At 38.0% G+C, this 27544-nt stretch overlaps 1 protein-coding gene and 1 long non-coding RNA gene across 3 annotated transcripts; one reads left to right on the plus strand and one right to left on the minus strand.

The window, feature by feature from the left end:
- The first annotated feature begins 18468 nt into the window (after positions 1-18468).
- LOC108872162 lies at positions 18469-20643 on the plus strand. Of its 2 annotated transcripts, XR_001958879.2 has the most exons (3): positions 18469-18919; positions 18992-19625; positions 19809-20643. It is a non-coding gene; the product is annotated as an uncharacterized LOC108872162 (long non-coding RNA). The 2 variants fall into 2 exon arrangements; XR_001958878.2 differs by lacking the exon at positions 18469-18919 and having other exon boundaries at positions 18926-19625.
- Positions 20644-23105: 2462 nt separating this feature from the next.
- Positions 23106-25796, minus strand: LOC103874788 (ethylene-responsive transcription factor ERF022). Its single transcript, XM_033291660.1, has one exon. The coding sequence runs from the start codon at positions 25133-25135 to the stop codon at positions 24578-24580; it is 558 nt and encodes a 185-aa protein (XP_033147551.1). The 5' UTR covers positions 25136-25796; the 3' UTR covers positions 23106-24577.
- Positions 25797-27544: the final 1748 nt, after the last annotated feature.

The raw sequence follows: 27544 nt of genomic DNA on the forward strand, positions 1-27544 counted from the left end.
AAACAAATGTTTCAAAATTTGTTGTGTTATTGTTTTTCTATAAATTACAAAATTTATTGAATTGATATATTTAATTATTGCACCCTTAAATAATATTTTATTAAGACATTAGAGAACTATGTTTTGAGTTGTTTTGTCAAAATTGTACAAAAATCTATGCTTTTTCATATTTGTCACAAAATTTTATATGTTAAACTTATTTTTACAAATTATTAACTTTGTCACGAAAACAAAAATTTATGTTTTTTTCATATTTGTCAATGTTCTCACACTTTCAAAGAATATATTAGTTTGTGATTATATACTTAGTGATTCTTGTATATGTGTCCAAGAAAGTTTCAATGGCTTAATGGTAACTGTCATATGTTTATGTCATACTAACCCGACTTAGATCCTTTCCTTCGCATTATTTTTTCATTTTTTATGAAAAATTAATGAGATGACGTGGCAACCTCGGGCTCTATGATTGGTTGATTTTCCTATTCTACACGGACACTCTCTCTCCATGGCTTATATTTGTCTTTTAGTATTGTACTAGATTTTTTATACTTGCGCTACGCGCGATTCTATTTTAATAATTTAATTTAATTTTTTAATAATTTAAAATTATAATTATAATTAATTTATACAAATTTATATCTATTAGTATATTTTAGATATTATTTTCTGTTTTCCCTATTTATATTCTTTTAATTTTTAGAAAAAATACTTATTAGCTATTTATTTGTATGTATCATTAAAAATGATCATTATTAATGTCTTTATATTTCTTATAAAATATAAAATTATAGTATTATATATATTGTTCGATGCATATACTGTGCTATATACTACTATAAATACTTTATTATATATTTGATCTATTTTATTTGAATAAGATATAGGCTTACCTATCAGTATAATATTTAACTTTGTTTTGTTTTTTGAATTTTTCTTATAATGAATGTGTGGTTATATATATGTGTATATATTGTGTGCACAAACGTTCTTGAAAAGATTTTATTTAATTATTTAAATATATATGAGATAGCAAAAAATAAATATTTTAAATTTAATCATCATTAATATTTTATGAGATTTAAGTAATATTAAATAGTTTTTGTTAGATAATTTTATAATGAAAACCAATATAATGAATTTTAATAAATATTAATTAATATTTTATTTATTAAGATAATAATATAAATAATCTTGCGTATTAGATTTATCTTATACTTGATCTAATTAACTATGTTGTAAAGCACTAAAGTTTATGTTACTGTATAATTTATTTACAATAGATTTGATATAAGAATAAAAATAAAATTTTGGTAAGATAGCTAAAATTTGTTTGATTTGTCATTTACATGACAAATTGTACTATCTTTTCAAAGCTCTTATTACTTAATAATTGTTTTTGTAGTTTTTATTGCCGGCTAATATTTAATAGATTTCATATATAACAAAGTCACTTTAATCTTAACATCTTTCCTTAACTGATAGAAATTTATAATAATTTATCGTTTTTAGTTTATTTATCAGCATATTAGATAATATATAAGTATCTTAATAAATGAATATTGTCTATTTCTCATGTTATTTTTGGTGTCATTCATGCTATAATGATAGTCCTTAAATATTGTTGGAATTATTACTAAAATATTTTTGATAGTCATTTATGTTCTTAGACTTTTAATTTTTGATATATATATACCTTATAAATATGTTCCTTTAAATATCTTTATGTGATAGAACTCGTGTGAGATTATCTTTAATTTTATAGGTTATATATAAACAGAATGATTTTTTTTTTTGGAAAATCTCCAATTACTTTTATTAATTAAATTTATATTAATTTTCAACCATTTAGTATCTATATTAAGTTAATTCCTTTTTAGTGATCTATTTTTATTAGTTTTGATTTGATATGAAATTTTATTTTATACTAAATAAAAATTTCTTAAAAATTAATTTTTAAAAAGAATAAATTAAAATAATATTTTGACATATTTTTGATTGATAATTTAAAATCATATTTGATTTAAAAAAAAAAATAATAATAGTCTCAACATATATTTTAAAGTAACAATAGATATAAACATTTTACACATTGAAATCGAATCAGCTAATACGTTTCTGGAGAGAGAAAGAAGAGTGAGAATTTGCTCTCTAGGAACCCCAAGTGGGTTAAAGTGTTCTTTTAATAGAAAGAGAGTTCAACTCGTCTTTGATGAGTGGGGGTCTTTAAAACACGTTTTATTTTTCCCTTCTTATCCTCTTATATTATATTTAAGTGGGTTTTGGCTTAAAAGAAAGATCTTTTCAGTGTTTCTGTTCGGTGTTCTTATCGCTTTTGAATCTGGGTTGTAGAAAGAAAAAAAAAAGACCTATTCCGTCTAGTTCTCGTCTGCAAATATGTCTGTGGCTATGGATCGGGCCTTAATGGCTTTGTCCCTGGATGAAGAAGATGAGGAGCCTTTTACCATGCCAGATCGTCTGGGATTCACTTCCATAGAAGAAAATCGTCTCAGTATCATGGGGAGGTCTTTAAACCCTGAGTGCCAGCGTATGTTGGGGTTGATCATCACTATGCCTCGAAAGTGGCAAAAGGAAGGAAAAGTTCGTGGTATCGCCTTATCTCGAGAGAGGTTTCAGTTTATCTTTAATTCCGAATATGATCTTCTTGATGTTCTGGAAAAAGGGGTTCAGACTTATAATGAATGGGCGATGGTGCTTGAGCGTTGGGTATAATATCCTCCGGAGGATTATCTTCAGTTTATTCCTCTGTGGGTGAGGATCAGCTATATTGCAGAAGAATATTACACTACTGAGGCTTTAACAACTCTTGGAGACATGATTGGAAGAGTCATAGTGGTGGCGTTTGACCTTCTGAAGCCTGTCACCCAAGACTATATCCGTTTTCAGGTGCTGTTCAATGTGGCCAATCCATTAAAGATGTCCAGAGTTATAAATCGTAAGGGTGGAAAGACGGCGACCATTCATTTTGATTATGAGCAACTGCAAAAGAGATGTTTTACTTGTAAGCGTCTCAATCATGAAAAAAGCATCTGTCCGATTGAAATCAGGAAACGTTAGGAGGAATCTCAAGCTAGAAGAAACAGAGCTAAAGTAGCGTTACAGAAGGCCCCTGCTGCGATGATAAATCTGGAGGATCCTCTTTATGGTGTTCTGGAAGAGTCTCAGGTTGGCTTGGATCCTCTTTCAGGGAGACCAAGAATCGCGAAGGAGTTTATGGATGAAATGAGGAGGTATATGCTTGCTGATACAGGGGAAGACAAAGCAATCAAGGTGGATAAATTGAGAAGTACAGTCAAAGAGGCTGAAGCTGATCCAAGAGCTCAACGTTCTGTTCTGCGTTTAGAAGCTGCCCCCGTGGTTACTTCTGATTTAAACAAAGGAAAAGGGTTGGTGTTTGATTACAGGGAGAAAAGTCAAAAGAAGGTCTCATTTGATTTAAATGTCAATCCCAACAAGCTTATGGCGGGAGCGTTTAAAGCCTTCAAACCTCAGGTCACTCTTAGTGAGCCGGTGTTGGAGCTTGGTTTCTTCGACGACAGTAGTGAAGCCAGTGTGCATAATCCTTTCTTTGATAGTTCAACGGTTTTCCGTGTAGGTTCTCATGAGCCTGGATCTTCCGGGACTATCAGGAAGAGTAGTTATGTGCGCAGGCGTCCTCCTAAAGGTTTGAGGAAGAAGTTATCTTCAGGTCTGATGGTACAACAGTTTGATGATGGTGAAGACAGAAGAGAGGGTAAGCAGGAAATGGGTAGCAGAAAGAGGAAGAAAGTGGTGCAAGAAATGGGTGGAAGGTCAAACAATAAGGCGCAATGCCTTAAGGTGATCCCAAGTGAGGGATCGCCCAACGCCCAATGAGCATAATCAGCTGGAATTGTCAGGGCTTGGGGCAGCCTCAAGGTCTGACAATTCAACGTCTTCGGGAGTTGCGTCAAAAAATCTTCCCGAAGATTCTTTTTTTGATGGAAACGAAGAACTGTCGCGATGTTTTGGTAGATACTCAGGTGTGGTTGGGGTATGATCGTGTTTATACAGTTAGCCCTGATGGCCTTAGTGGAGGCCTTGCCCTTTTTTGTAAGAAAAACATGAAGATGGATGTAAAATTTGCAGATAAAAACATTTTGGACTGTTTGGTACAGTATGGAGAGATTACCTTTTTTCTTTCTTGTATATATGGAGATCCGATCATCGAGGGGCGTAATGAGGTGTGGGAAAGACTTAACCGAATTGGAACTAATCGCAAAGAACCGTGGTGCCTCATAGGGGACTTCAATGAGATTCTAAATAATGAAGAGAAATCAGGTGGTCCAAGACGGTCTGAGGCTTCTTTCTTGCCCTTTGCAGACATGTTGAAGAACTGTGGTATGGAGGAACTGTCTAGTAGGGGCGACAAGCTGACTTGGGGTGGCAAAAGATGGAATAAATGGATTCAGTGCGCCTTAGACAGGAGTTTTGGAAATGAAGAATGGTTCAAGATATTTCCGGGCTCGAACCAATTTTTTTTGGAGAAGCGCGGTTCTGATCACAGACCTATTTGGTTAAACTTCTATGCTAACCATGAGGCTTTCAAAGGTCATTTCAGATTTGATAAGAAGTTCCTAATCCAACATGATGTGAAGAAACAGATTAGCATAGCTTGGGCGAGGAACTGTAATGGTCGGCATCAATCAGTGTCTCAGAGAATAAGAAGTTGTAGAAATGCTCTCAGCCGGTGGAAGAAACAATCTGTCTACAATTCTCAAGACAAGATTCGTTTGTTGCAAGAAAGACTGGAATGGATCCAATCAAGAGATTATCCTTGTTTTTTCATGATTAATATCATTAAGAAGGATTTGATTAAGGCCTACAAAGAAGAGGAACTCTTTTGGAAACAAAAGAGCAGGGATAAGTGGATGATTCATGGGGACCGTTGCTCTAAATTTTTCCACTCTTCGGTCAAAACAAGCAGATCCAGAAACCTGATTGATAAGCTGAAGGACAAGAATGGAAAGGATCAATGGTCGGAAGGCGCCAAAGCCGAAGTTGCTATTGACTATTTCTCGACTCTTTTCCGTTCTTCTAATCCTCGGCCCTACACTCCAGTTCTGGAAAGTATGGTTCCAAAAGTCTCTGATTCGATGAATGAGGTCCTCTCAAGAGACATTTCTAAAGAGGAGGTTAGGGAAGCGATCTTTTAAATTGATCCAGACAGTGCGCCTGGTCCTGACGGCATGACTGGGCTCTTCTTTCAACGGCATTGGGATCTTGTAGGAGAGCAGATCACCAGTGAGATACAAGAGGTCTTTCAGATGGCCTCTCTCCCTAGAGATTGTAACTTCACATACATTTTCCTTCTTCCCAAAATTAATGACCCGGAGTTCATGAAGGATTTAAGGCCCATCAGTTTATGCTCCGTGTTGTACAAATCCGTTTCAAAAATATTGGTAAGAAGGCTTCAACCTTTCTTACAGGACATTATCTCGTCCAATCAATCTGCTTTCGTTAGGGATCGTCTCATATCTGATAACATAGTCATAGCACACGAAGCGGTTCACACCCTCAAAATGCATCAACCAATATCTCAGGAGATGATGGCGGTGAAAACTGATATGTCGAAAGCATACGATCGTGTGGAATGGAGTTATCTTAGGAGTCTGATGTTGGCACTGGGATTTAGCTTGAAGTGGGTTGAGTGGGTGATGATGTGTGTTACATCAGTATCCTTTGCGGTTCTTATTAATGATCAACCGTTTGGGTTGATAAATCCACAGAGAGGATTACGCCAAGGCGATCCGTTGTCACCATTTTTGTTTGTTCTCTGCACTGAGGGGCTTACGCATCTACTTAATGTGGCGGAGAGAAATGGTTTGATCAGTGGAATGAGATTTTCAGAGGAGGGTCCAGCTATTTCCCATCTCTTGTTTGCTGAGCTGACGACAGCTTGTTCCTTTGTAAAGCATCAGTGAGCGAAGCTTCAGCGCTACAAAGAATCCTCAGTTTCTATGGTGAGGCTACTGGGCAGACAATTAACCGTGAGAAATCTTCCATTTCTTTTGGTGACAAGGTCGGTGAAGAATCAAGAGCAACAATTCAACATACTCTTGGTATTTCCAATCAAGGGGGAGCAAGCAAATATTTGGGCCTCCCAGAGTGTTTTTCGGGTTCGAAGGTTGATCTATTTTCTTATCTGAAAGACAAAACTCATGGGAAGCTTGATTTTTGGTATTATAAGCACCTCTCGCAGGCTGGGAAAGAGGTATTGATAAAGTCTTCTGGCTCCTCGCTTTCGACCTTTGCTATGTCTTGTTTTCGTCTCCCCAAATCTATCACTAACAAACTCACCAGCATGTTAGCGGCCTTTTGGTGGGGAGCTAATCCTCATCAAAGAAAGATTCATTGGGTAGCATGGGAACGTTTGTGCCTTTCTAAGGACCAAGGTGGTCTTGGTTTCAGAGATCTTGAAGCTTTCAATCAAGCTATGTTGGCCAAACAAGCTTGGAAAGTATAATCTCAACCGGATTCGATGCTTGCGAGATTCCTGAAGAGTAGATACTTTCCTAATGGTGAACTTTTGTCAGCTCCCTTAGGACTTAGGCCGTCTTACGCTTGGCGTAGTTTGTTGCATGGCAGAGAGCTTCTGACAAAAGGCATTATTCGCAGAGTGGTAATGGACAAAAGACTAGAGTATGGATTGATAAATGGATTGATGATCCAGTGGAAGGTATGCGAGCTCCTTGGATTAAGAACTACTTTTTCGATGTGAACCTGATTGCGAGCTCTCTGATTGATACCTATACTCGCTTGTGGAATCCAACGGCTCTGTGTGAAATCTTTGTTCCAGGAGATGTTGAGATGTTGTTAAAGAATCAGCCAGCAGTTTTAAAAGAGGATTTTTATTCTTGGAAGCTGACTCGAAGTGGTCAATTCTCTGTTAAAACGGCTTATAACTTAGCCTTTGAAGAGAAGACTAGACTATCTCAACCGGAAGCTTTTAACCAACCTTCTATTAATCCGCTTAAAGAGAAGGTTTGGAAGGTCTTAACGGTTCCAAAGATCAAAGTTTTTCTGTGGAAAGCATTAAATGGTGGCCTATCTGTAGCGGAGCTTATGGAAGCTAGAGGAATCAAGGTGGACAGTGGATGTCAAGTATGTGGAGGATCAACTGAATCTATCAATCACATTCTCTTTGAATGTCCTCTTGCAAGACTCGTTTGGGCTATCTCAGGTTATGTAATGGGAAGCGTAATCTTATTAGAGCATGCTGTTACAATATATATACAAGACTAGCTAGGGTTACATGACAATATAATTTACACATAAGACCTTTCCATATATACTTCCTACATACCCCCTCAAGATGGAGGTAGTTGTCGAACTCCAATCTTGTTAGATAAGTAGATGAAGCGTGCTCGAGCAAGCGGTTTTGTAAGTGCGTCCGCGAGCTGATCATGAGTGGAGACATGTGACACGCGCAGAGCCCCGGAGCTGACATTGTCGCGTATGAAGTGGTAGTCCAAGGCTAAGTGCTTCATACGAGAGTGAAAAACTGGATTAGCACAGAGGTACGTGGCGCCGACGTTATCACAATATATCACCGGCGTCGAGGGTAACGTGACACCAAGTTCTGAGAGGAGAGAACAGACCCATCGCACTTCAGAGGCTGTGTTAGCCACAGCTCTATACTCAGCTTCCGTCGAGGAACGCGCCACACCTTGTTGCTTCTTGGAGGACCATGCGATGGGTGTGGTTCCGAGATACAGAATGTGCGCATTCGTCGAGACAAAATCATCAACATCTCCTGCCCAGTCGGCGTCTGAAAATGCATGTAAAGACAGAGGGGAGTCCTTACGGAGATAGATGCCATGTGAAGAGGTACCGGCGAGATAACGAAGGATCCGTTTGGTAGCCTGCCAATGTAGATCCGTCGGACAATGCATAAATTGAGAGAGCTTATTCACCGCATAAGCTATATCAGGCCGCGTGAACGCAAGGTATTGTAGACTACCAATGACAGTTCGGTACTCAGTCGGATCCGAGAGGGCAGTGCCAGACTTGAGAGACAGCTTCGGCGTTGTTGCCATTGGGGAGGTGACTGGCTTTGCATCAACCATGTTGGTGCGACGGAGAAGGTCATTGATATATTTGCGTTGCATGAGATGAAGACCATGACCGGTTCTTGTCGCCTCAATGCCTAGAAAGTAATCCAAGTCCATTGGATCTTTAAGGGAGAATCTATTGGACAAGGCAGTGATGAAGCTCGTGACAAGGGCCGGACTGCTACCAGTGACAATGATGTCATCAACGTAGACGAGGCAATACACAATTCGACCTGCATCATTGTAAACAAACACAGAGGTATCGGCTAGAGAGTTGCGGAACCCAAGGGAGCAGAGGAACGTCTTGAGTTCCTGATACCACGCACGCGGCGCCTGTTTCAGGCCGTAGAGTGCCTTGCGGAGACGACAAACATGATGAGGGCGGTCTTTATCTACATAGCCTGGTGGCTGGCTGACATAGACTTCATCAGTTAAGGTTCCTTGGAGGAAGGCGTTGTTGACGTCGAGCTGTTTGATTTGCCACGCGCGGGAGACAGCAAGCTGGAGAACGAGTCGTATAGTGAGCGACTTAACCACGGGACTAAACGTTTCTGAGTAATCGATGCCTTGCTGTTGTCTGTGTCCCCGCGCCACCCATATTGCTTTATGTCTCTTGAGTGTGCCATCTGGAAAATATTTATGAGAAAAGAGCCACTTAGTAGAAATAACATGCTGACTAGGATGTGATGGAACCAAATCATAAGTTCGATTCCGTATCTGGGCATCCATCTCTTCGCCCATGGCATTACGCCATTGCTCATCCCTCAAGGCTTGGGTTACGGTAGTGGGGATCAGTGGGGTGCTTTGGTGTTTGATGGTGAGGAGAGAGTGTTTAGTGTTTGGTTTGTGTATCTGGTTCTTTGCGCGAGTCCGCATGGGATGTATATTGGTTGCTGGGTTCGCAGGTGGCGGGGGTTGGGCTGGTTGAGTGGTGATTATTGGAGGAGTGGGAGTTGGAGTACATACCTGTGCATTGCCAGAGGGTGTTGTTGATTCAATACCTGGGTCCACCTGTGTGTTATCAGAAGATAGCACAGCATCATTCATCAGTGAAGACGAAGAGGATGGAATGTCAGGCGTGGCCTGCCGGTGAGGATCCCCGCCCGGGGAAGGCATAGATGGAGCAGACACGAGTGGCGCCGGGTGTGATGAGAGGGTAAGTGGGACAACAGAGAAAGGGGGAGAGGTTTGCGACAACTCAGGCTGGGGTGTGGGTTTGGGTGGAGTAGCAAACGGAAACTTGTCCTCGATGAACTGGACATGGCGAGACACAAAGGTTCTGCCGCTGCCACGATCAAGACACAGATACGCACTTTGTGTAAGTGAGTATCCAAGGAAGACACATTCAGTCGATCTCATCGCCATTTTGTTATTTGCATACGGACGGAGCCAGGGATAACATGCGCTGCCAAAGACTCGAAGTTTATGGTAGTTTGGGACTTGTTGAAAGAGCTTGGCGTAGGGTGATGTGTTGTTGAGGACTGGGGTGGGCATGCGATTGATAAGGTAGACGGCAGTGGTGAAGGCATAAGACCAGTATGAAGTAGGCATGGACGCTTGGCTGAGAAGAGTAAGACCAGTTTCCACAATATGACGGTGTTTCCTTTCGGAAATCCCATTGTGTTCTGGTGTGTGCGGTGGGGACGTCAGATGAGAGATACCGTGAGTTTGAAGAAATTGTCTCAGCGCAAGATATTCCCCACCGTTGTCCGAGTATAGAGTCTTGATCTTCTCATTAAACCGGTTTTCTACCAGTGCTTTGAATGCGATGAAGGTAGCCTGGACTTGCGACTTGAGCTTCAGCGGATATAGCCAAGTAAACCTCGTGAAGTGATCAACAAAGAGAACATAGTATTTGAAGTTGTCTACTGAGTTTATTGGGGACATCCAGACGTCGCTATACACATACTCAAGTGGTTTGGTTGAGACAATGGTATTTGAATAAAAAGGCAGTTTATGGGTTTTATTGATTAAGCAATGAGAACAAGGAGTTTGTTTTTGAGATGACAACAAAGTAGGTAAAGAAAATTGAGAAACAAGAGTGTTTAGGATAGGTTGTGCTGGGTGGCCAAGTCGCAAATGCCAAGAGGTGAGGGACGTTTTGGAGGTTGGTGACGCAAGGAGAGACGTGGGTTTGGAGTATGGTACTGGCCACTCGTATAGCTCATCTTTAGTTCTGCCTTGAAGTAATCGGACCCCCGTGCTGAGATCCTTCACCTGAAAGTGGGCAGGAAAGAATTCAACAGACACCGTATTAGCATTACACAAGCGGTAAACAGATATAAGGTTTTTATGAAGGTTAGGAACATATAGGATATTGTTTAAGCTTAAAGGACGAGATGGAGTGGGAAGAATTGAGGAACCCGTATGAGAGATGGAGAGACCCGAGCCGTCAGCAATGGTCACTTCTTCACCACCATTGTATGGCTGATGGAGCGCCAGATTACTCAGATCGGTAGTGAGATGGTGTGTGGCTCCGGAGTCAAGAATCCAGTTGTTGGGGTTGTACGCAGCAGCTGCCATATTAGCACGAGGTTGCCATGGTGCCGAGGCAGGGTTAGTGTAGCCTCCTTGTTGAGACATCTGAGAGCAACGCCTCGCGCTATGACCATAGACACTTGCCTTGATACCCACGTGATTGTTGCTCTTGGCGTGGTGCGTACGGCTGCTGTGGGGACCATGAGTTACCACTGTTGCGATTGTTCGAGCGACCACGGTAGTTGTTGTTGCGGTAGTTGTTGTTCTGAGGGCGGGACTGAGCCACATTCGCAGAGATCGGGAGTACGACATCAGACGTAGCATCATGAAGTTTAACTTCCTGGTTCAACAGCTTTTCATGAACCTCAGTTATCGAAGGAGTAACATCACGCCCTTGGATTTGATCCACGACTTGTTTATACTCCTCAGGCAGTCCGTCCACGATGAACTCGATCTGATCTTCCAAATCAAACGGCTTTCCCAAGAGAGCGAGCTGGTCAAAGCGAGTGGTGAAGCCTTGCAGGTACTCGTCAATGGATTTTGTGCCTTTCTTCCATTGCTTGACCTGTTGACGGAGTTGTTGGATGTGTCCGCGAGTTGGCTTAGCGTAGGTGGCGGAGAGTTTCGCCCAGATCTCCGCAGACGTGGCTGTAGTAGCGAGGATGGGTTGGATGTTAGCTGAGATCGCACCCAAGAGGGCACTGTAGATCAGCTGATCTTGACGTTGGTGAGACGTGTACTCAGGGTTGACCGTGACGACTTCAGCCGTCATGATCGTCGGGGTTGGGATCGGGGTGTCGCCGGTGATGTATCCAGCGAGGCCATAGCCATTGAGTAAGGCCTGGACTTGACGGCTCCACATAAGAAAGTTGGATGCCGTGAGCTTCGTAACGTTGGTCATGTTGACGTTTAAGAGCTTGACTGAATCAATGGTGATAACAGTTTCATGGTTGGTTGGGTGAGTCATGGCGACTGAAGGAAGGGGGAAGAAGAAGAAGAAGAAGAAGCGGCTAGTTTATTTAGGGTTTTTGAATCGAAAGCTCTGATACCATATGTAATGGGAAGCGTAATCTTATTAGAGCATGCTGTTACAATATATATACAAGACTAGCTAGGGTTACATGACAATATAATTTACACATAAGACCTTTCCATATATACTTCCTACACAGGTATCCCTAATCCCCAAAATGGCTTCCACCAAACTTCGATTTTTGTAAACTTCAGTTATCTGCTGAGTTTGGGGAAGAAACGCAAGGTGGTGCCAAATTCTTTTAGAGTTTGGCCTTGGATCTTATGGTCGTTATGGAAGTCGAGAAACGAGCTCTTGTTCAGAGGTTTTACTCCAATTCCTTCAAATGTTATGCTGTGTGCCAATCAAGATGCCGATGAATGGTTTGAAGCGCAAGTGGTGGAGGAAAAAATTCTTTCCGAGACTCAAGTTAATATTCAGAAGAGAAAGGAGAAGTGGAAGCCGCCACCAAAAGATTGGTCTATGTGCAATGTAGGATTTGATTGGAATAAATCCAAAAATCTTGCGGGTGGTGGCTGGGTGATTCGTAAGAGAGAGGTGTTGTGCTTTGCCATAGTAGAAGAGCGTTCAGTAATATCCAATCTAGGGATCAGGCTAAGCTTGTGGTGATACTTTGGGCTTTGGAGAGTATGGAGAGTCACAGAATGTCCCATATCATCATAGCTGGTGAATTCTGTGAAATGTTTAGAGCTGTTGAAAGACCACAAGCATGGCCTTCCTTCCTTCACTTTGCAGGTGAAATAGGAATCAGTATGGCAAGAATTGTTGGTTGAAAGCTGCAAGTGGTAAGCAGAGAAGCGAACAGAGGAGCATCTTTCATTGCTCAAAGCGTTACTAAGCAGGGATTGGTGAGATCATATGTTCAGACTGGTTACCCTCCTTGGCTTTTTGAATTCTTTGTCAATGAAAGCCGTTACCTCTGAAGTGATTCTCATGGGCAGTTAGTTATGGTGTTGGGTTTCGGGGGAGAATGTTTGTTCTTAGTTCTACCTGAGCCTTTTGTTGTGTTGTTTGAGTGGTAGTGGGGATACAAAGGCATTTTTTGTTGTTGATGTTCCTCTGTAATGTTGTATATGTTTAAATTTTCGATGATCAATGAAAATTCAGTGAAAAAAAAAAAGTAACAATAGATACAGCACGTTCTGATTAGCGAAAGTTTGTGGAGAGAAATACTAATTAATCAACTTATCTATCACTTCCCTCTGAAGATATTAACATATGAAATGTTTTCATTTTTTTTTTTTTTTTGTCGTCAACTTTACAGACTCATATAGACTCTGTAAACCAAGCCGGAAGATATTGATCCATGTGAACGACGAAAGACGGCTGAATCCTAACACTGCGTGCTAGGCTATCCGCCTTTGTATTCTGCGCTCTTGGTACATGGACGATCTCTGATTGTAGGAAACTTGCTCTCAGACTTTTGATGTCTTCCAAATAACTTGCAAACGCTGGCCACTCTTCTGGTTCCGAAACCATCTTCACCAATTGAGAACAATCCGTTGCAAACGTAACCTGAGATTGACGTAAATTCCTCATACATTCCATAGCCCATAGTAGTGCTTCCATCTCCGCATGTAGAGGAGAAAGGCTAGCCCGAACATTCCTCGCCCCCAGCAACCCAGCGAAGCCTTCTAAAGTGCTGTGCCAACCCTGGCCGGAGAAAGTATCTTTCTCTTTCCAGGAACCATCTGTGAAACACCATCGTCCTGGATTTAACAGTGAAGACCTAATCTCTTCCTGTGGGACCATTCTCTGTTCATTCACTAGTTGGGCTTCAGCCCAAAGGGTTGATTCTGTTTCCGCCAATTTGAGCGTATCCCTAGGATCAATATCCAGATTACTAAAAACCTTACTATTCCTTCCTTTCCAGATATACCATAGTATCCATGCGAACTGATGATCATCTAACTGCGGAAAGACTCTCCAGAAAAGATGATCCATATTTGCAAAAAGGGATTGTGTGGGAAATGTAGTTGGATTTGATGGTATCTTTGAGAGAGCCCAAACCTGAAGTGCTGGAGGACATTCGAAAAACACATGATTTATCGATTCCTCCTCAGCTCCGCATCTTGTACAACATATATCGCCAGTTATCCCTCTCGCTTGTAAATTTTTCTTAACCGCTATACACCCTGTCACCAACTGCCAGAGAAAATGTTTAAGCTTTGGTGGACACCTGACTTTCCAGCAGAATGATTTCAAACCATCGACCGTAGGTCCAAAAAATGCTGGTGGTTTTGCTCTATCCGGGTAAACTCGTTCTACCTGATATCCCGATTTAACCGTGTATTTCCCAGTTGTTGTGAAATGCCATCCATCTTTGTCCTCCAACTGATATCTACTCAGTCGTATACTCTCGATAATTTTCACATCCTGTGGATCCACTAGAGCCTGAAGTGCCTGCGAGTTCCAAATTCCCAAAGTGGGGTCTATAAGAGAAGCCACTGTGAGGTCAGGGTAAAGATTGTGTTGGTTTTTATTTGCTGGTCTCGGGCGAGTGGTTGGGAGCCAAGGATCATTCCATACAGAGATAGAAGATCCTGATCCCACCCGTTTGATTAGTCCTTTGCTAACCAGAGATCTAGCTGATGTAATACTCCGCCATCCATATGACGGAGAGTATGAGCGAATCGGTTCCAGGGGTGAGGCATTCCTGAAATATCGACCTTTAAAAACTCGAGAAAATAAAGTATTTGGCTTCTCGATCAATCGCCAAAACTGTTTACCAAGCATCGCTGTATTGAAATCAGTGATGTCTTTAAAACCCAGTCCTCCTTCCTCCTTGCTAACACATACTTTATCCCAAGATTTCCAATGCATACCTCTCGTACTTCCCCCGGGGCTCCACCAAAATTGGGCTACCGCACCTGTCAGTTTCTTTACGGTTGCCTTAGGCAATCGATAGCAAGACATCACATGATTTGGTAATGCCGTAATCACCGATTTAATAATCACCTCTTTTCCTCCTTTTGTAAAGAACTTAAAAGTCCAACCATTAACCCGTTTGTTTAGTCTATCCTGCACAAAACTAAAAACCTGAACCTTTGAACCCCCAAGATTTTCTGGTAATCCTAGATAAGTTCCCATTCCTCCATGATTCTGAATGCCCAGGATGTCTCTCATTTCCTGTCTGTTGGACTCTTCAATTTTATGTCCAAATTGGATCGAAGACTTCTCAAAATTAATGAGTTGACCTGACACCATCTCATATTCCTTTAAGATTCTGAGAATAGTTTGACATTCCTCTCTCTGGGCTTTGCAAAAGAAAAGACTATCATCCGCAAACAGTAGATGTGAAATGGAAGGACATGCTCGAGCTACCTTCATTCCTGTCAATTGTTTCCCATCCTCCGCCTTTTTAATATTTGCAATCAAAGCCTCAGTGCACAAAATAAATAAATAAGGAGATAACGGATCTCCTTGCCGTAACCCTCTATTCGGAATAATAAGGCCTCTTGGTTGTCCATTTAGTAAAACCCGATATTGAACCGATGATATGCATTCCATCATTAATTTAATCCAATGAAGATCAAAACCCATCTTCTCTAGTAAAGCTTTAATAAAGTCCCATTCCACTCTATCATACGCTTTGCTCATATCCGTTTTAATTGCCATATATTTTCCTTGACATGATTTGTTAGTCCGTAATCCATGAAACATCTCCTGAGCTATAAGAATATTATCAGTTATCAACCTCCCTGCCACGAATGCCGATTGCGTTTCCGAAATAAGAGACGGCAGACAAAGTTTCAGCCGCTGGCACAGAACCTTCGAGATAATTTTATACCCGACATTACATAGACTAATGGGTCTCAATTCCGTCATCCTAGTAGGCCTCTCCGTCTTTGGGATCATACATATATTAGTAATATTTAACCGTGGATCCAAGTCCCCAGACACCAAAAAATTATTTACCATTGTTACCAAATCATTCTTAATGATATGCCAGGAATGCTGGAAAAAAAGAGCCGTCATACCATCCGGTCCTGGCGCCTTCTCTGGATGCATCATAAACAAAGCCTCTTTTACCTCACTCTCAGTCGCCACTCTCAACAATCGTTGATTCATCTGAGGAGTGATACCCGTTGTTACCTCTGAGAGAAAACTATCAAATCCTGTCGGCGAAGTGGTACTAAACAGCTCTTCAAAATAGTCAACAGCCACCTTTTCCACTCCAATATCTTCTGTAATCCAGTTCCCCGCAGCATCATGTAAGCCAACAATCCTATTCCGAACTCGTCGTTGCTTAGTTAAGGCATGATAGAACTTGGTATTTAGATCCCCCGAAGAGTACCACATATTCCTACTTTTCTGGTGCCAATAATCTTCTTCATCCTTATAAGCTTCTTGTAACTTTCTGGAGACCTCCACAATATCCTCCTGTGACCTAGCATTATCTGTCTGAACCTCCTCTGAAATGTTTTCATAAGTCAATAGTAATTGTCATCAAGTAGGAAATTCGATTTTAATATATATCTTAGTATTATAGTTATTTAATTAGCCTTCATATTTGTTATTATACTATTCCATTTGTATTCATATTTGCTTTGGAAAATAAATAATTTTTTTCGTCCAAAGATGCAAATGATTTTTAATGACTTTTCTATTAGTTTTTAATTTGATATTAATTTTAAAATGTTTATAGTTTTGATTCTAAAGGTATGGTATTCTTTTTAAAAAATGTTTGTTAGTTTTATTTTTATATACTATTTTCCAAAAATAGTATATATAGCAAGTTGATTTATTTTAAATTAATTTTGTTTTGTTATTTTATTTTGTATGTGCTATTTAAAAACAATTAGAAGATATCTCACAAGGGTTTTGTTCAAAAGCATTTATCTAATCTTCCTCTTTAATTGAATATAGTTATTGGATACCAATTTTTTCTAAAAATGAAATGAATTCTCCGCAACATGTCCTCTCCGGTTTTGATCTTCTTCTTCCCTACTCTCCTCTCTCCCTATCCTGTAATCAGTCCTCAACTCAGCTGCTTTGATCCTGATCTTTGCACTAATGATGAGAATTAGCCAGTGATGTTTCTTAATAAGCTTCGCTAACAGTGGAAAAACTTCACGTACCTCTTTCTTCTCTTTTTCAGCTTCTGCTTTCATTATTCTTCTACTAAACGTTTATAGAACAGAAAGTAAGCAGCCGAGGTCTCCTTTCTTCACTGATCTGGTTGACGTGGGTATCAACAAAATCTTACCATCGATCACCTGCATGCTGCAAAGAAAAAAAAAAAAAAGAGGTTAGAGATACATGGGACTTTGAGACATACAAATGTGTCTTCTGATTCGGACACGCCTCAGTGTAACAATGGAAGGTAGTATTCATGATCAGTCCTGCTCATGATATATTTATCTCTGGGCAAGTGTGGAATAACATAAGAATCTCTAAACCCACGTGGTCAGTACCAAATATTCTCTCGCACAGGACAGCTCTTCCACGTCATTCTTTGACGTCCTGGTTATTCGTCCTCAACGGGAATCCCACTTTGGATAGATTACATTCTTGGGGTTATGACATCGGCAAAACTTGCATTCTATATGGTCTCCATGAAGAGACAAGAAATTACTTGTTTTTGGACTGTCATTACTCTCTATATATTTGGAAAGATCTTATGGTGAAGCTAGGGATTTTCAATGCCCCTCATTCGTGGCCAACTCTGATTCAGTGGCTGATCTCAAATTCTGGATCTACCACCTTGAAGGTGGCTATTTTTCAAGCTTAGCAAGGAGCAATCCATGTTATATGGGATGGGCGGAACAGCCGTTATCATGACGGGATTACAATGCCTCCTCACAAGACTTTTAATTCCTTGGTTTCTCTGCTAAGAAACAAGGCTACTGCTCTGGTAAATCTTAGACGTTGTACCGGGGCTCCACCCCAGCAATTCTGGTCGGGAGATTAGAGCCCTAAGTAAATTTGGATGTATTCTGCTGCCTCTTTACTTTTCCTTGTTTTTGTACTAACTTGCTGCCTCTTTCATATTTTCTCTTATTAATGAAAGCCTTTTAACATTTTTTATGTTAATCTTCCAAAGATTTTGTTTATATATCAAATTTCTTCGATTTATTAATTTTTCTTTAATTATTTACTAAATTTAATAATTATTTCTATTTTTATTTTGAAAGAAACATATTTTGGGTATTGATTTGACATTTTCTGCTTTGACATTTTTTGCTGCTTTAAAATAATATGTGGATATTTTCAATAATTTTAGCCTCAACTTATATATATTATATGTTATTTGTGAATATTTTCAAAAGCATATAGCCTAAATTTTAAAAATCATGTATTATAAATTTATATAGTTATAATTGTTTGGAAATCTTGCATTTTAATTAATTATTATATTTTATAATTATTTTAGGGAAATACCTTAGGATAGCACTAAAAAAGTTTCTATCACAAATATAGATTCTAAGAATCAAAATGACCAAAATGTTTTATTAAAGAAGTAAATATACACTTATACCCCTAGGATTAACTAATCCAAATCTTAGGATTTAGAGTTAAGGGATGGGGATTTGAGTTTGAGGTTTAAAATTTTATAAAATATAAAATAAATATTAAAAATTTGAAAATAAAAATTTTAAAAATAGTTTCAAAAAATATTTTCGAATTACAAAAAGAAAATTGTAAAAAATATATAAAAAAGATTTTCGAAAAACAAAATTAAAAAAAAAGGTAATAAAAAAGTTCGAATTTGAAAACATATAATCTAAAACTATATAAAAAATTATTTTTTTTATTTTTTTTTATATTTTTTTTTATTTTTTATATATCTAGGGTATTAGTGTCCTTTTACCTATTAAATGAAACATTTTGGTCATTTTCCTCCTTGTGATCAATTTTTGTGAACAAAACTTAAAAATTATCTATTTATGAGAATTGCCCATTATTTTATATTAAATTTTGAAATAATGATATAGATATTAAGTTAACATATTTATAATTTCTTTTACTTTGTTAGTTTACCTTGTTAGATAGTAATTTCTATTTATTTTGAAATATTGACATTTTTAGAAATAACAATCTAAAATGCTGATTTGTCACAATATGATTGGTGGCTTTAAATTCTATGTGGATGGCCTTGATAGCTGCTTTTATATAGTATAGATTGATTACAAAATAAATGTTACTCTCCAAAAATGATTCTCTATTAATAAGAAAAGGATATTATAGCGCTTATAACAGTCTTGCTATTTGTATAACGACGCTTGATTTTTTTTAGCGTTTGTCAATTTAAAAACGTTATGTTTGTTACGGTGGGAAAATAAAGAAATTTTGCTGCTTAATTTGTTACAATAAGGTACGTTCTCGTTCAATCGTTCTTCTTTGTTCTATCTCATTGAGAAAAAAATAACAATTATATCTTGATTAGGGTTCTTATCATCACTCATTCTCTCTCTCTCTCTCTCTCTGGCTCCAAATTCAATATCGAAACACTCGGTTGACTCAATGACAATCGCCGGCAGCCGCAACGAGTTGTCGAATCAAATGGAGGTGGGGTTAGATTCGTTTCAGAGACAAGTCGCGGAAAGGTTTATCGATCTAAATGCAGGAGAATGATAATGAGAATCCAAGCACGGCTGCTTCAAGCGCTTAAGCCATGGAATTGGAGAAGCCGAAGGCAAAGCAGCACAAGGAAGGAATTAGTTACATCAACAGCCGCGAAGCCATGGACTCATCACCTCGTCTCTAGCATCCTTCGCTCCTTCCCAGATTCTTCTTCAATTCCCCACTTTCCATCGGTCGGCAAAAGGGTTTTCGTCACCGGTCACTTTAAAGCAGAGAAACCTCCGTGAAGAATCAGTCCGACGAAGAAAGCTTCACCTTTTTCTTCATGATTATGTTGCAAAGTAGCCGAGTATGTCTGATTCTGTTTTTCGTTCTAATGGGGGTAGTGAAATTGAATTGTACATCAAGATTGGTCTGATGAGAATGATGTCAAGACGCTGTATTATAATGTATTGAAGGCATCAGGAAAGGAAGTGTCTTCACAAAACAACGAGGAGGTACTTCTGAACTTTAAAAATTGAAATTTTTATTGAGCTCTATTCTCGTTTCTATCACATTTTGACAAGTTGGGATTAGTTTGTTTGAGTTACAGTGCAGTGTCTTATCTATAGTGGTAAAGGATGAATTTTTATTCGGTTTATCTTTTAGCGTAATGCACATTTTGTTTCTGCATATTCCAGGTCTTGGGAAATGGTTTGACGCCATCTGCAGCTGATGTTGCTGTGTATGCAGATTTGCATTCTTCAGTGGTAATGACTGTTATAATGTTCTTGTTATATGTCGTTTCTGTGACATCTTTGTTTTCTTCCTGTTGGCGAAGACAGCGATGATGTTGAGAAGGAGATTTCTAGGCAAGCTTCCAAAACCAAGTCTGTTAAGGAAGTACGTTTCCCAATCTCACTCTGTTTCTTAGTTTTAGATTCTGCTAAGTAGTTAAAAGGTGTTGTGTTGAATTAGACTGAGGAGCATCATAACAAGGCGAGAGTCGTTGTCTTAGTTTAGATCAGTCCTTGTCAAATGTTCTGAATGACAAATGCTTTTTGTTTCTTATGGTCTTGTTTTCTTTGAGGTCTTGAAGGGTATTGTAAGAAATGGATAACATCAGTGAATTGTCTAATGAACTGTTGGTGAGGGTACTATCGTTAGTTCCAACATTCACTGTTTGTACTTATGGATTTTATCGACAAGAATCTGCCATTACATAGAGCTCCTGTCATAGAAAACTTGCGTCTTTCTTTATGGGAGTCAAGGGTGGGTTGAGATTGCTGTATATCGCTATCTACGTAAGCTGGACATTTCATTTTCTTCGGTTAAAAAAGAAAACATGGTTGCCAACAGCTTGTTTACTTGCAAAACGCTTGTGATCTTGAAACCTTGAACCAATACATGTCTTTTCATTTGTATAACATAATTCTACTTTCATCTGTTTTTGTGACCAAATTGTTCTGAAAGTGAGTGTTTCGGTTTGGTTGCGGACCGGTTCTAGATTGTCAGTACCTGATTTTTTTTCTATGATATAATATTTGGCAATTAAATATCTGAAATTACCGAAAAGTATTCGAAAAGCCAAAAGTATAATTAAAATCCAAAATTTAAAACATATTTATGAAAAACCAAAAGTATAATTAGTAACATACTTTACTCTCAAACTGTATACTTTAAAATTTACCATAATTATATAACCTAATCATACATTCATACTCCAGAATTCTAGTTTTAATTAACAAAAAAAATTATTTTTTTTCACAGTTATAACCGGATGTAATTTTTAAAAATTTAATTTTATAAATATATTTTTTGTTTATTTGTATGTGGTAATTGTAATTTGTTTTTTAAATAACAACATCCTAAACCCTAAACTTTAAACCCTAAACATAAATTTTAAAAATTCAATCTTTTCATAATGTAACTTCAATCTTAAACTTAAACTCAAAATTTAATCATTTAAAAATTATAATCTCAAATTTAAAACTTTGAACACTAAATATACACTCTAAATCTAATACCCTAAACCCCAAACCTAAACCCTACATATAAAGTCTTTAGTCTAATCTAATATTTTTAACATCAAGTCTTAAATTTAAAAGATCCTAAATTTATACTATCCAATACTTACAAAAGTTAATTTTCAAAATTTAAATTTTAACATTTTATTTTATATATCTAAACTATAAACCTACATATATATATATATATACCTCAAATCATATATTATCATTACTTTACATCAAAAACATTAGACCATATCACATATTTCAAATGCTATATCACATACATTAACATTTAAATAAAAACTGAATTTTAATGATGAAACCAAAATATAAAATCATATTTTTGTATTATCTAACATAGAAATTACTATACAAATCTACTAAGAGATAAAACAACATAAAATAGATAGAAAAAAAAAATCTGTCATTGACCACTAATATTAATCTATCCATATCACATTCTTTACCATTGGATTGGATTTAATCTAACTATACTCTCTCTTTCTTTTTCTTCTTTCTCCGTGTCGACAGACTCTTTGACTATCTCTTTGCCTTTATTTTTTTTTCTTCTGAAAACTCATCTCTCTGTAGATTCTCTCTCAATCTTTAATATCCCTATCAACAAATTCAAAACTTTTTTTTTGATTAACCTGGGGGTATCCCAGGCCCATGGAGAGGCCCAGACTAATCCCCAAGAGGAGGTGCAGCCCACGGATAGATCCTCTCTCCGGGTATTCAAATGGGCCCTAAAGCATAGGCTCATTTCTGTGTTAGGTGACCAGGATAATTGTGACTTAGTTTCGCGCAGCAGGTGGATCGAACTTGAAACGTGTTGGCATCTCAGTCCCGTCTTCTTCCTCAGTCATCTCCTTCAATATCAAAGCATATTCTTCAAGCCATGGCTGGAGGAAGACATGACAACAACGCTGGATCTGTCTCTCTCTACTAGTTCAAATCTAATTTTATTTGTTTTGTTTTTAGGGTCGATTCAACAAATGAGAAGCTGAAGAGACGATGGTACATCCGCTCGTCACCACCACCATCGCTTCTCATATCCATCCGTCTTCACCGGGGTCATATTCTCATAGAAAGTCCTTGTCTTTGGCTCGATGCCATTCAAAGGAGATATCTTGCCGGAATCGGAACGAGCCGGAGTCGAAGAGGGAGTCGAGTCGGAGCTGTGTCGGATTATGTATGCGGAGGAAGACGGTGAGATGATGACACGGGAAGGAGAATTGGTGAAAAAGTTCGTGATGGTGGATGATGGAAGAAGACATCAGATGGTGTAGCTGACAGCGTGTTTGAAGTGTCGATGGTGGAGAATCCGGTAAAGGTGGCCGCGGAAGTGGAGCTCTGCGGCAAAGGAGGCGGAGGCGCGAAGAGTTAGGGATTTTTTTATGTTTTTTTTTGTTTATTTTTTGTTTACAATTAAAACAAATTTGGTTTAACGTGTAAACTGAATTTATTTGTAAACTGATTATAATTAATAAATAAATTTTAATTTTTTATTTCTAAATTAGTTTTGATTTGATTTTAATCAATTATTTTAAATTAATTAGTTTTTAATCAATTAATTTAATAAATTTTATCAATAATTAATTTAATTTTTAATTATAGTATTATATCTATGTCATTTTAACAATTTTGTAGAACCAATCGCTATCGATGTTTATTTAACTATAGCATCTAAAAGATCTGATATCAAAAGTGTCAGACCTATGATAATGGGCGCTGTCTGAGCGTTTTAGGAAACTCTATTATATCAAACTCATAGCATTTAACGACGCTATTAATATCCACATTTTCTGTAGTGATTTCTTCCTACTAAAGAGTTCTGGTAGTTCTTGTTATTTCTCGACTTCACCTTCTTAAGTAATACCAAGGGTTTATCGTAAAAAATTAACATATATAATTGAAAATTTGACTCAGTGACAATGGAGAAAATGATTTTTTTTCTCCTCCTCTTACTCATTTTTCTTTGCTCCTCTTCTCACCTTTCTGCTTAACGTCGATATGCATGTTCTCTGGTGGAGGTCTTGCCGTTGGGGTTCAAAATCTGCTCCAGGGGGAGATAGATCTGGCTTGCTGAGCTCTTCTTCCTCTAGAGCTTAGACGAGGCGTCGAGGGTTTTGTGGCAGAAGAAGTCAGCTTTTTAGGGCAAGGCTAAGGCGGATATAGTTTTCTCGTTGTAGATCTTTTCAGCGTTCTTAGCGGTGGAGGCACATGAGGTACATGACTGCCTCTCTCCTCTGGTTCATATTTGGTTGGTGTGCGAAGTCAGTTCTTCGGTGTGGAGTGGAGTGTGTAACTTTCTTTGTATCGAGGCTTGGTGTCCTGTCTTGGAAATAGGTCTAGATTAAGCTCAGGGGAGGCAGCAGATGTCTTGTTCTCTGTCGGCGCATGCTTAGGGTATTGGCAGTTGTGTGATTGTTGTTTCCTTGGGGGTTTAGCTTGTGCAGTTTAGGTACTGTTGTACTGAGTTGTCGTTTATGGTAGCTTATGTTTCAATGTCGAGGCTGCTCTCTGTTTTCTTGTTCCTCTCATGTCCTTCCATGTTTGAGAATCAAGATTGCTCTAGCCATTTTGCGAGTGGTTTTGAGTTTCTTTTAGTCATGCTTCATTGGTTTTCACTTCACCTCTCCAACGTGGCCAGCCCTGAGGCGTAAAGAAGACCGGTTTCAGGTTCTCTGGACCTTAGCTGAGAGCCTTAAATTGTGCTAGTTGGGTTCTGATTTCTGAAGATCTTGGTGTTTGATGTTGTCTCTACCGCATCCCATATTTGTTCTGAGGATGGATGGATGGATTTCGTTTGGTGGTTCCGAGATCATCCAGCATATTCAATCTTCACCTGCTGGTTCCCGAGGCCATATGTATCATCACAGCCTCTCTTCCATTCGGGGTTTGTAATGTCATGAAGAAAGTAAGCTTGAAGCGATCATTTAAGACTAGCTACTCCGGCAATGATTCCAAAAGAACCGGCATCCGAAGCAATGAGTTAAACCTCACTTTTTAAGTGGTTATCATCGAAGACAGAAAACATTTAATGATACTTTAACAATTTCAGAGCGCTCTAGCGAAACATATAGTGGGCAAACGAAGCTAGTATTGTAATTTTTGAATTAGAAAATTTTATTCAAACCAACCTTGTAATTAACACTTGAATTTCTGTTTCTTTTTTTGGTTGATTATATATATATATATATATATATATATATATATATATATATATATATATATATATATATATATATATATATACACGATTTTTATTTTTTTTTGGTGTAAGAAAATACGATGTCTTCAATGTTAGAACTTAGAATATTCCAAATTAAACCCAAGAAAAATACTTCGGGGCTCCAAGTTTATTATACGTCACTGAATAAATAATTAGTTAAGTCAAAACCTTAAATGGTTGGTAGCCTCATAATAAGAATTAAATGTTTAAGCAATTATGTATATCAAAAGCAGTTAAGATCCCATATGGATTGAAGCTGCTGCATTTCAAAATACTCATCTCTATCGCATTGACCAAAAATTCGTCCGTACAACTCTTCATAATCATCCACTTCCAAATCCTGCATCCACCCCCTCCTCGGCGAGTCCAATGGAAATTCATTAATCGCCTGAATCTGATCCGGAGACAATCCGACCCGAGAATGTCCCTGACCCGACCCGAGATCTGCTTCAGTAGACGACACGCCCGGTTTAAACAGCAGTGCTGCCTCCTGAGCAGCAGCTTGAATGTGCTCGGAACTTGAGCTTTGCGGCTGAGGAAAACTGTCAGCAAGCTCCGGAAAGTTGACATGTGTCCCACGTCCTCGGAGGTGAATAGCCGCAACGTCGTAAGCAGCTGCGGCCATTTCGGCCGTCTCGTAGCTTCCGAGCCAAATACGGGTTTTCTTACCGGGTTCTCGGATTTCCGACACCCATTTTCCCCACTTCCTCTGGCGAACGCCTCTATAAGACACTTGGTCAACAGAGAATTGTTCTAGTTGACCAACATTTTTGTTTTCCATGTAACTAATACAAACGTGTTTAATACCTATGAGAGGGGTGTGTGTTTTGAAATGTGCTTAATTAGATCGAGGACAGAGTTATAGAGTCCGTGTTTAAGTGGAATCGTATATATAGAGAGTAAAAGAACAGACATGAAATGATGGGATGGAAGTTTTGTGGATGACTTTGTTTGGTTTCAGGTGAAGTGAGCTTCCCACGTAGTTACCTGTGGAGTGGGACTATGCTGTCATGCATGCATGTGTCTAATTCTACAGAATCGATGGGTTTCTATAATTTAAAAAGCTGTTTTTTTAACATGAATAAACAAGTGCATTTTTCGAAAGCTGTTTTAAATAAATAAATAAGTGAATAAATAGGTGCATTTTCAGCTATAATCTCTGCTAAACATTATAGGATATTCAAAACAATTTATATTTTCATTGAAAATCAGTATTATTGCCATTTTTTTACAACTTGATTATATCATCCCAACCATTTAATATTTAACACAAACATTAAAATAAATTAGATATAAAACAATAAAAATATATTACAGGTAAAAATCATAAGGCTTTTTGCAGAATTGACCTACAACTTAAAGTCAAACACAAAACTAACCTCTTTATTTTTTGAAAATTGGTTTTGCCCTATTCACCCCACAAGTTCATATAATTCACGAAAATGCCATAAATTTTTTTCTTCTTTCGAAAATGACATTTTTACTCTCTCACCCTCATCATCTTCAAGTAATTACAAGATTGCCATTGTCATCAATACCCTAACCACCGTGAACAACCAATTTGAAGCTCTTAATGCTCCCAAAATTGAGTTACCCTTCTTCTTTTTCCATTCTTATGAACTAAACACAACATATCTCTCACTTTCTCTCCACATTGAGCTAAAAAAAACCAAGATTTTGATTTTACATTTTTTATGGTTCATAAAGTCATATAAGCTAACGATTATGGGTGGGTCACTTTCGTTTGAGATTCTGTGTGCTTGGAGAAGCCTTATGTGTGTTAAGGAAGTTATCTCACCAATTTAAGGTATGAAATCAAATTTTTTTCCAGATCTGTTCGTCAGACGACTTACATGGGAAGTCGTCTGGCAGTAGACGACTTACCTGGAAGTCGTCTGGTCAACGCAGAAGTTATTTTTGCAATTGACTTTGAAATATGTTTTCTGAGACGACTGAAAGTTAAGTCGTCTGATTTTGTTTGGTTACAAAAAAATCTCCAAAGAACCTAGACGACTTACATTTCAGTGGTCATAGGTTAGTTTTGCATTTGACTGGATTATTTCAGAAGTTTGACTTTCCCGGACGACTTACATTTCAGTCGTCTGGTGAAAATTGAAATATCAATATTTTATTAACACTATACGACTTACAATTAAGTCGTTATAGGTTAGTTTTGCAATTGAAAAAAAAACTTCAATATTTAATCATACCCAGACGACTTACAATTCAGTCATCCGCCCGACGACTTACATGTAAGTCGTCCATGATTTTATTCCGAGATTCTGGCCAAACCTCGTAAATCTTGGACGACTTACAAGTAAGTCGTCTGACAGACGACTGAATTGTAAGTCGTCTATATATAATTAAATATTAAAGTTTTTTTTTCAATTGCTAAAACTAACCTATGACGACTTAATTGTAAGTCGTCTAGTTTAAAAAAAATATTGATATTTTAATTTTCACGAGACGACTGAAATGTAAGTCGTCCAGGAAAGTCAAACTTCTGAAATAATCCAGTCAAATGCAAAACTAACCTATGACGACTGAAATGTAAGTCGTCTAGCTTTTTTGGAGTTTTTTTTTAACAAAACAAAAGTAGACGACTTATTTTTCAGTCGTCTCAAATAACAGATTTCAAAGTCAATTGCAAAAATAACCTCTGCGTTGACCAGACGACTTATAATTTAGTCATCTGGAATACTTAGATTGAAGTCGTCTGCGTCAATGTTTAATAAACTTGCATTTTCTCTAAAACTATAAAGACTTTTTAACATTTTCTTGTTAATTCATGTTTATTAATGAATATTTGGGCTACTGAATGAAATTTATAACTTAATTGGTGATATTTATGAGGTTACCAACATTCACGTTAATTAAAGTTTCTAACTGATCCGAGAAGACTTCAGTGGAAGTCTTCTCCGCTAGTTTTTATGTCTTCTACGTTAGTTTTTGAATAATTTGTATTTTTAAGAGTGATAGGTAACTTCAAGATATGTAAAACTCATATTTACAAAATATGTTCTCTCCCTTAGTTTTACTAAATTTGATTAAGTTTTTCAACGCAAACTTATAAAAAATATGATATGCTTTGACTAGTTACTATTGTTTGTTTCCATCTCTTAAGTATTATTGTTATAGACAATAATAATGATTATTGTTATGAGTTGGAAAAAGGGATAAAATGCTTCTT

The sequence above is a fragment of the Brassica rapa genome, chromosome A05, assembly GCF_000309985.2.
Source record: "Brassica rapa cultivar Chiifu-401-42 chromosome A05, CAAS_Brap_v3.01, whole genome shotgun sequence".
Classification (NCBI taxonomy): Eukaryota; Viridiplantae; Streptophyta; class Magnoliopsida; order Brassicales; family Brassicaceae; genus Brassica; species Brassica rapa.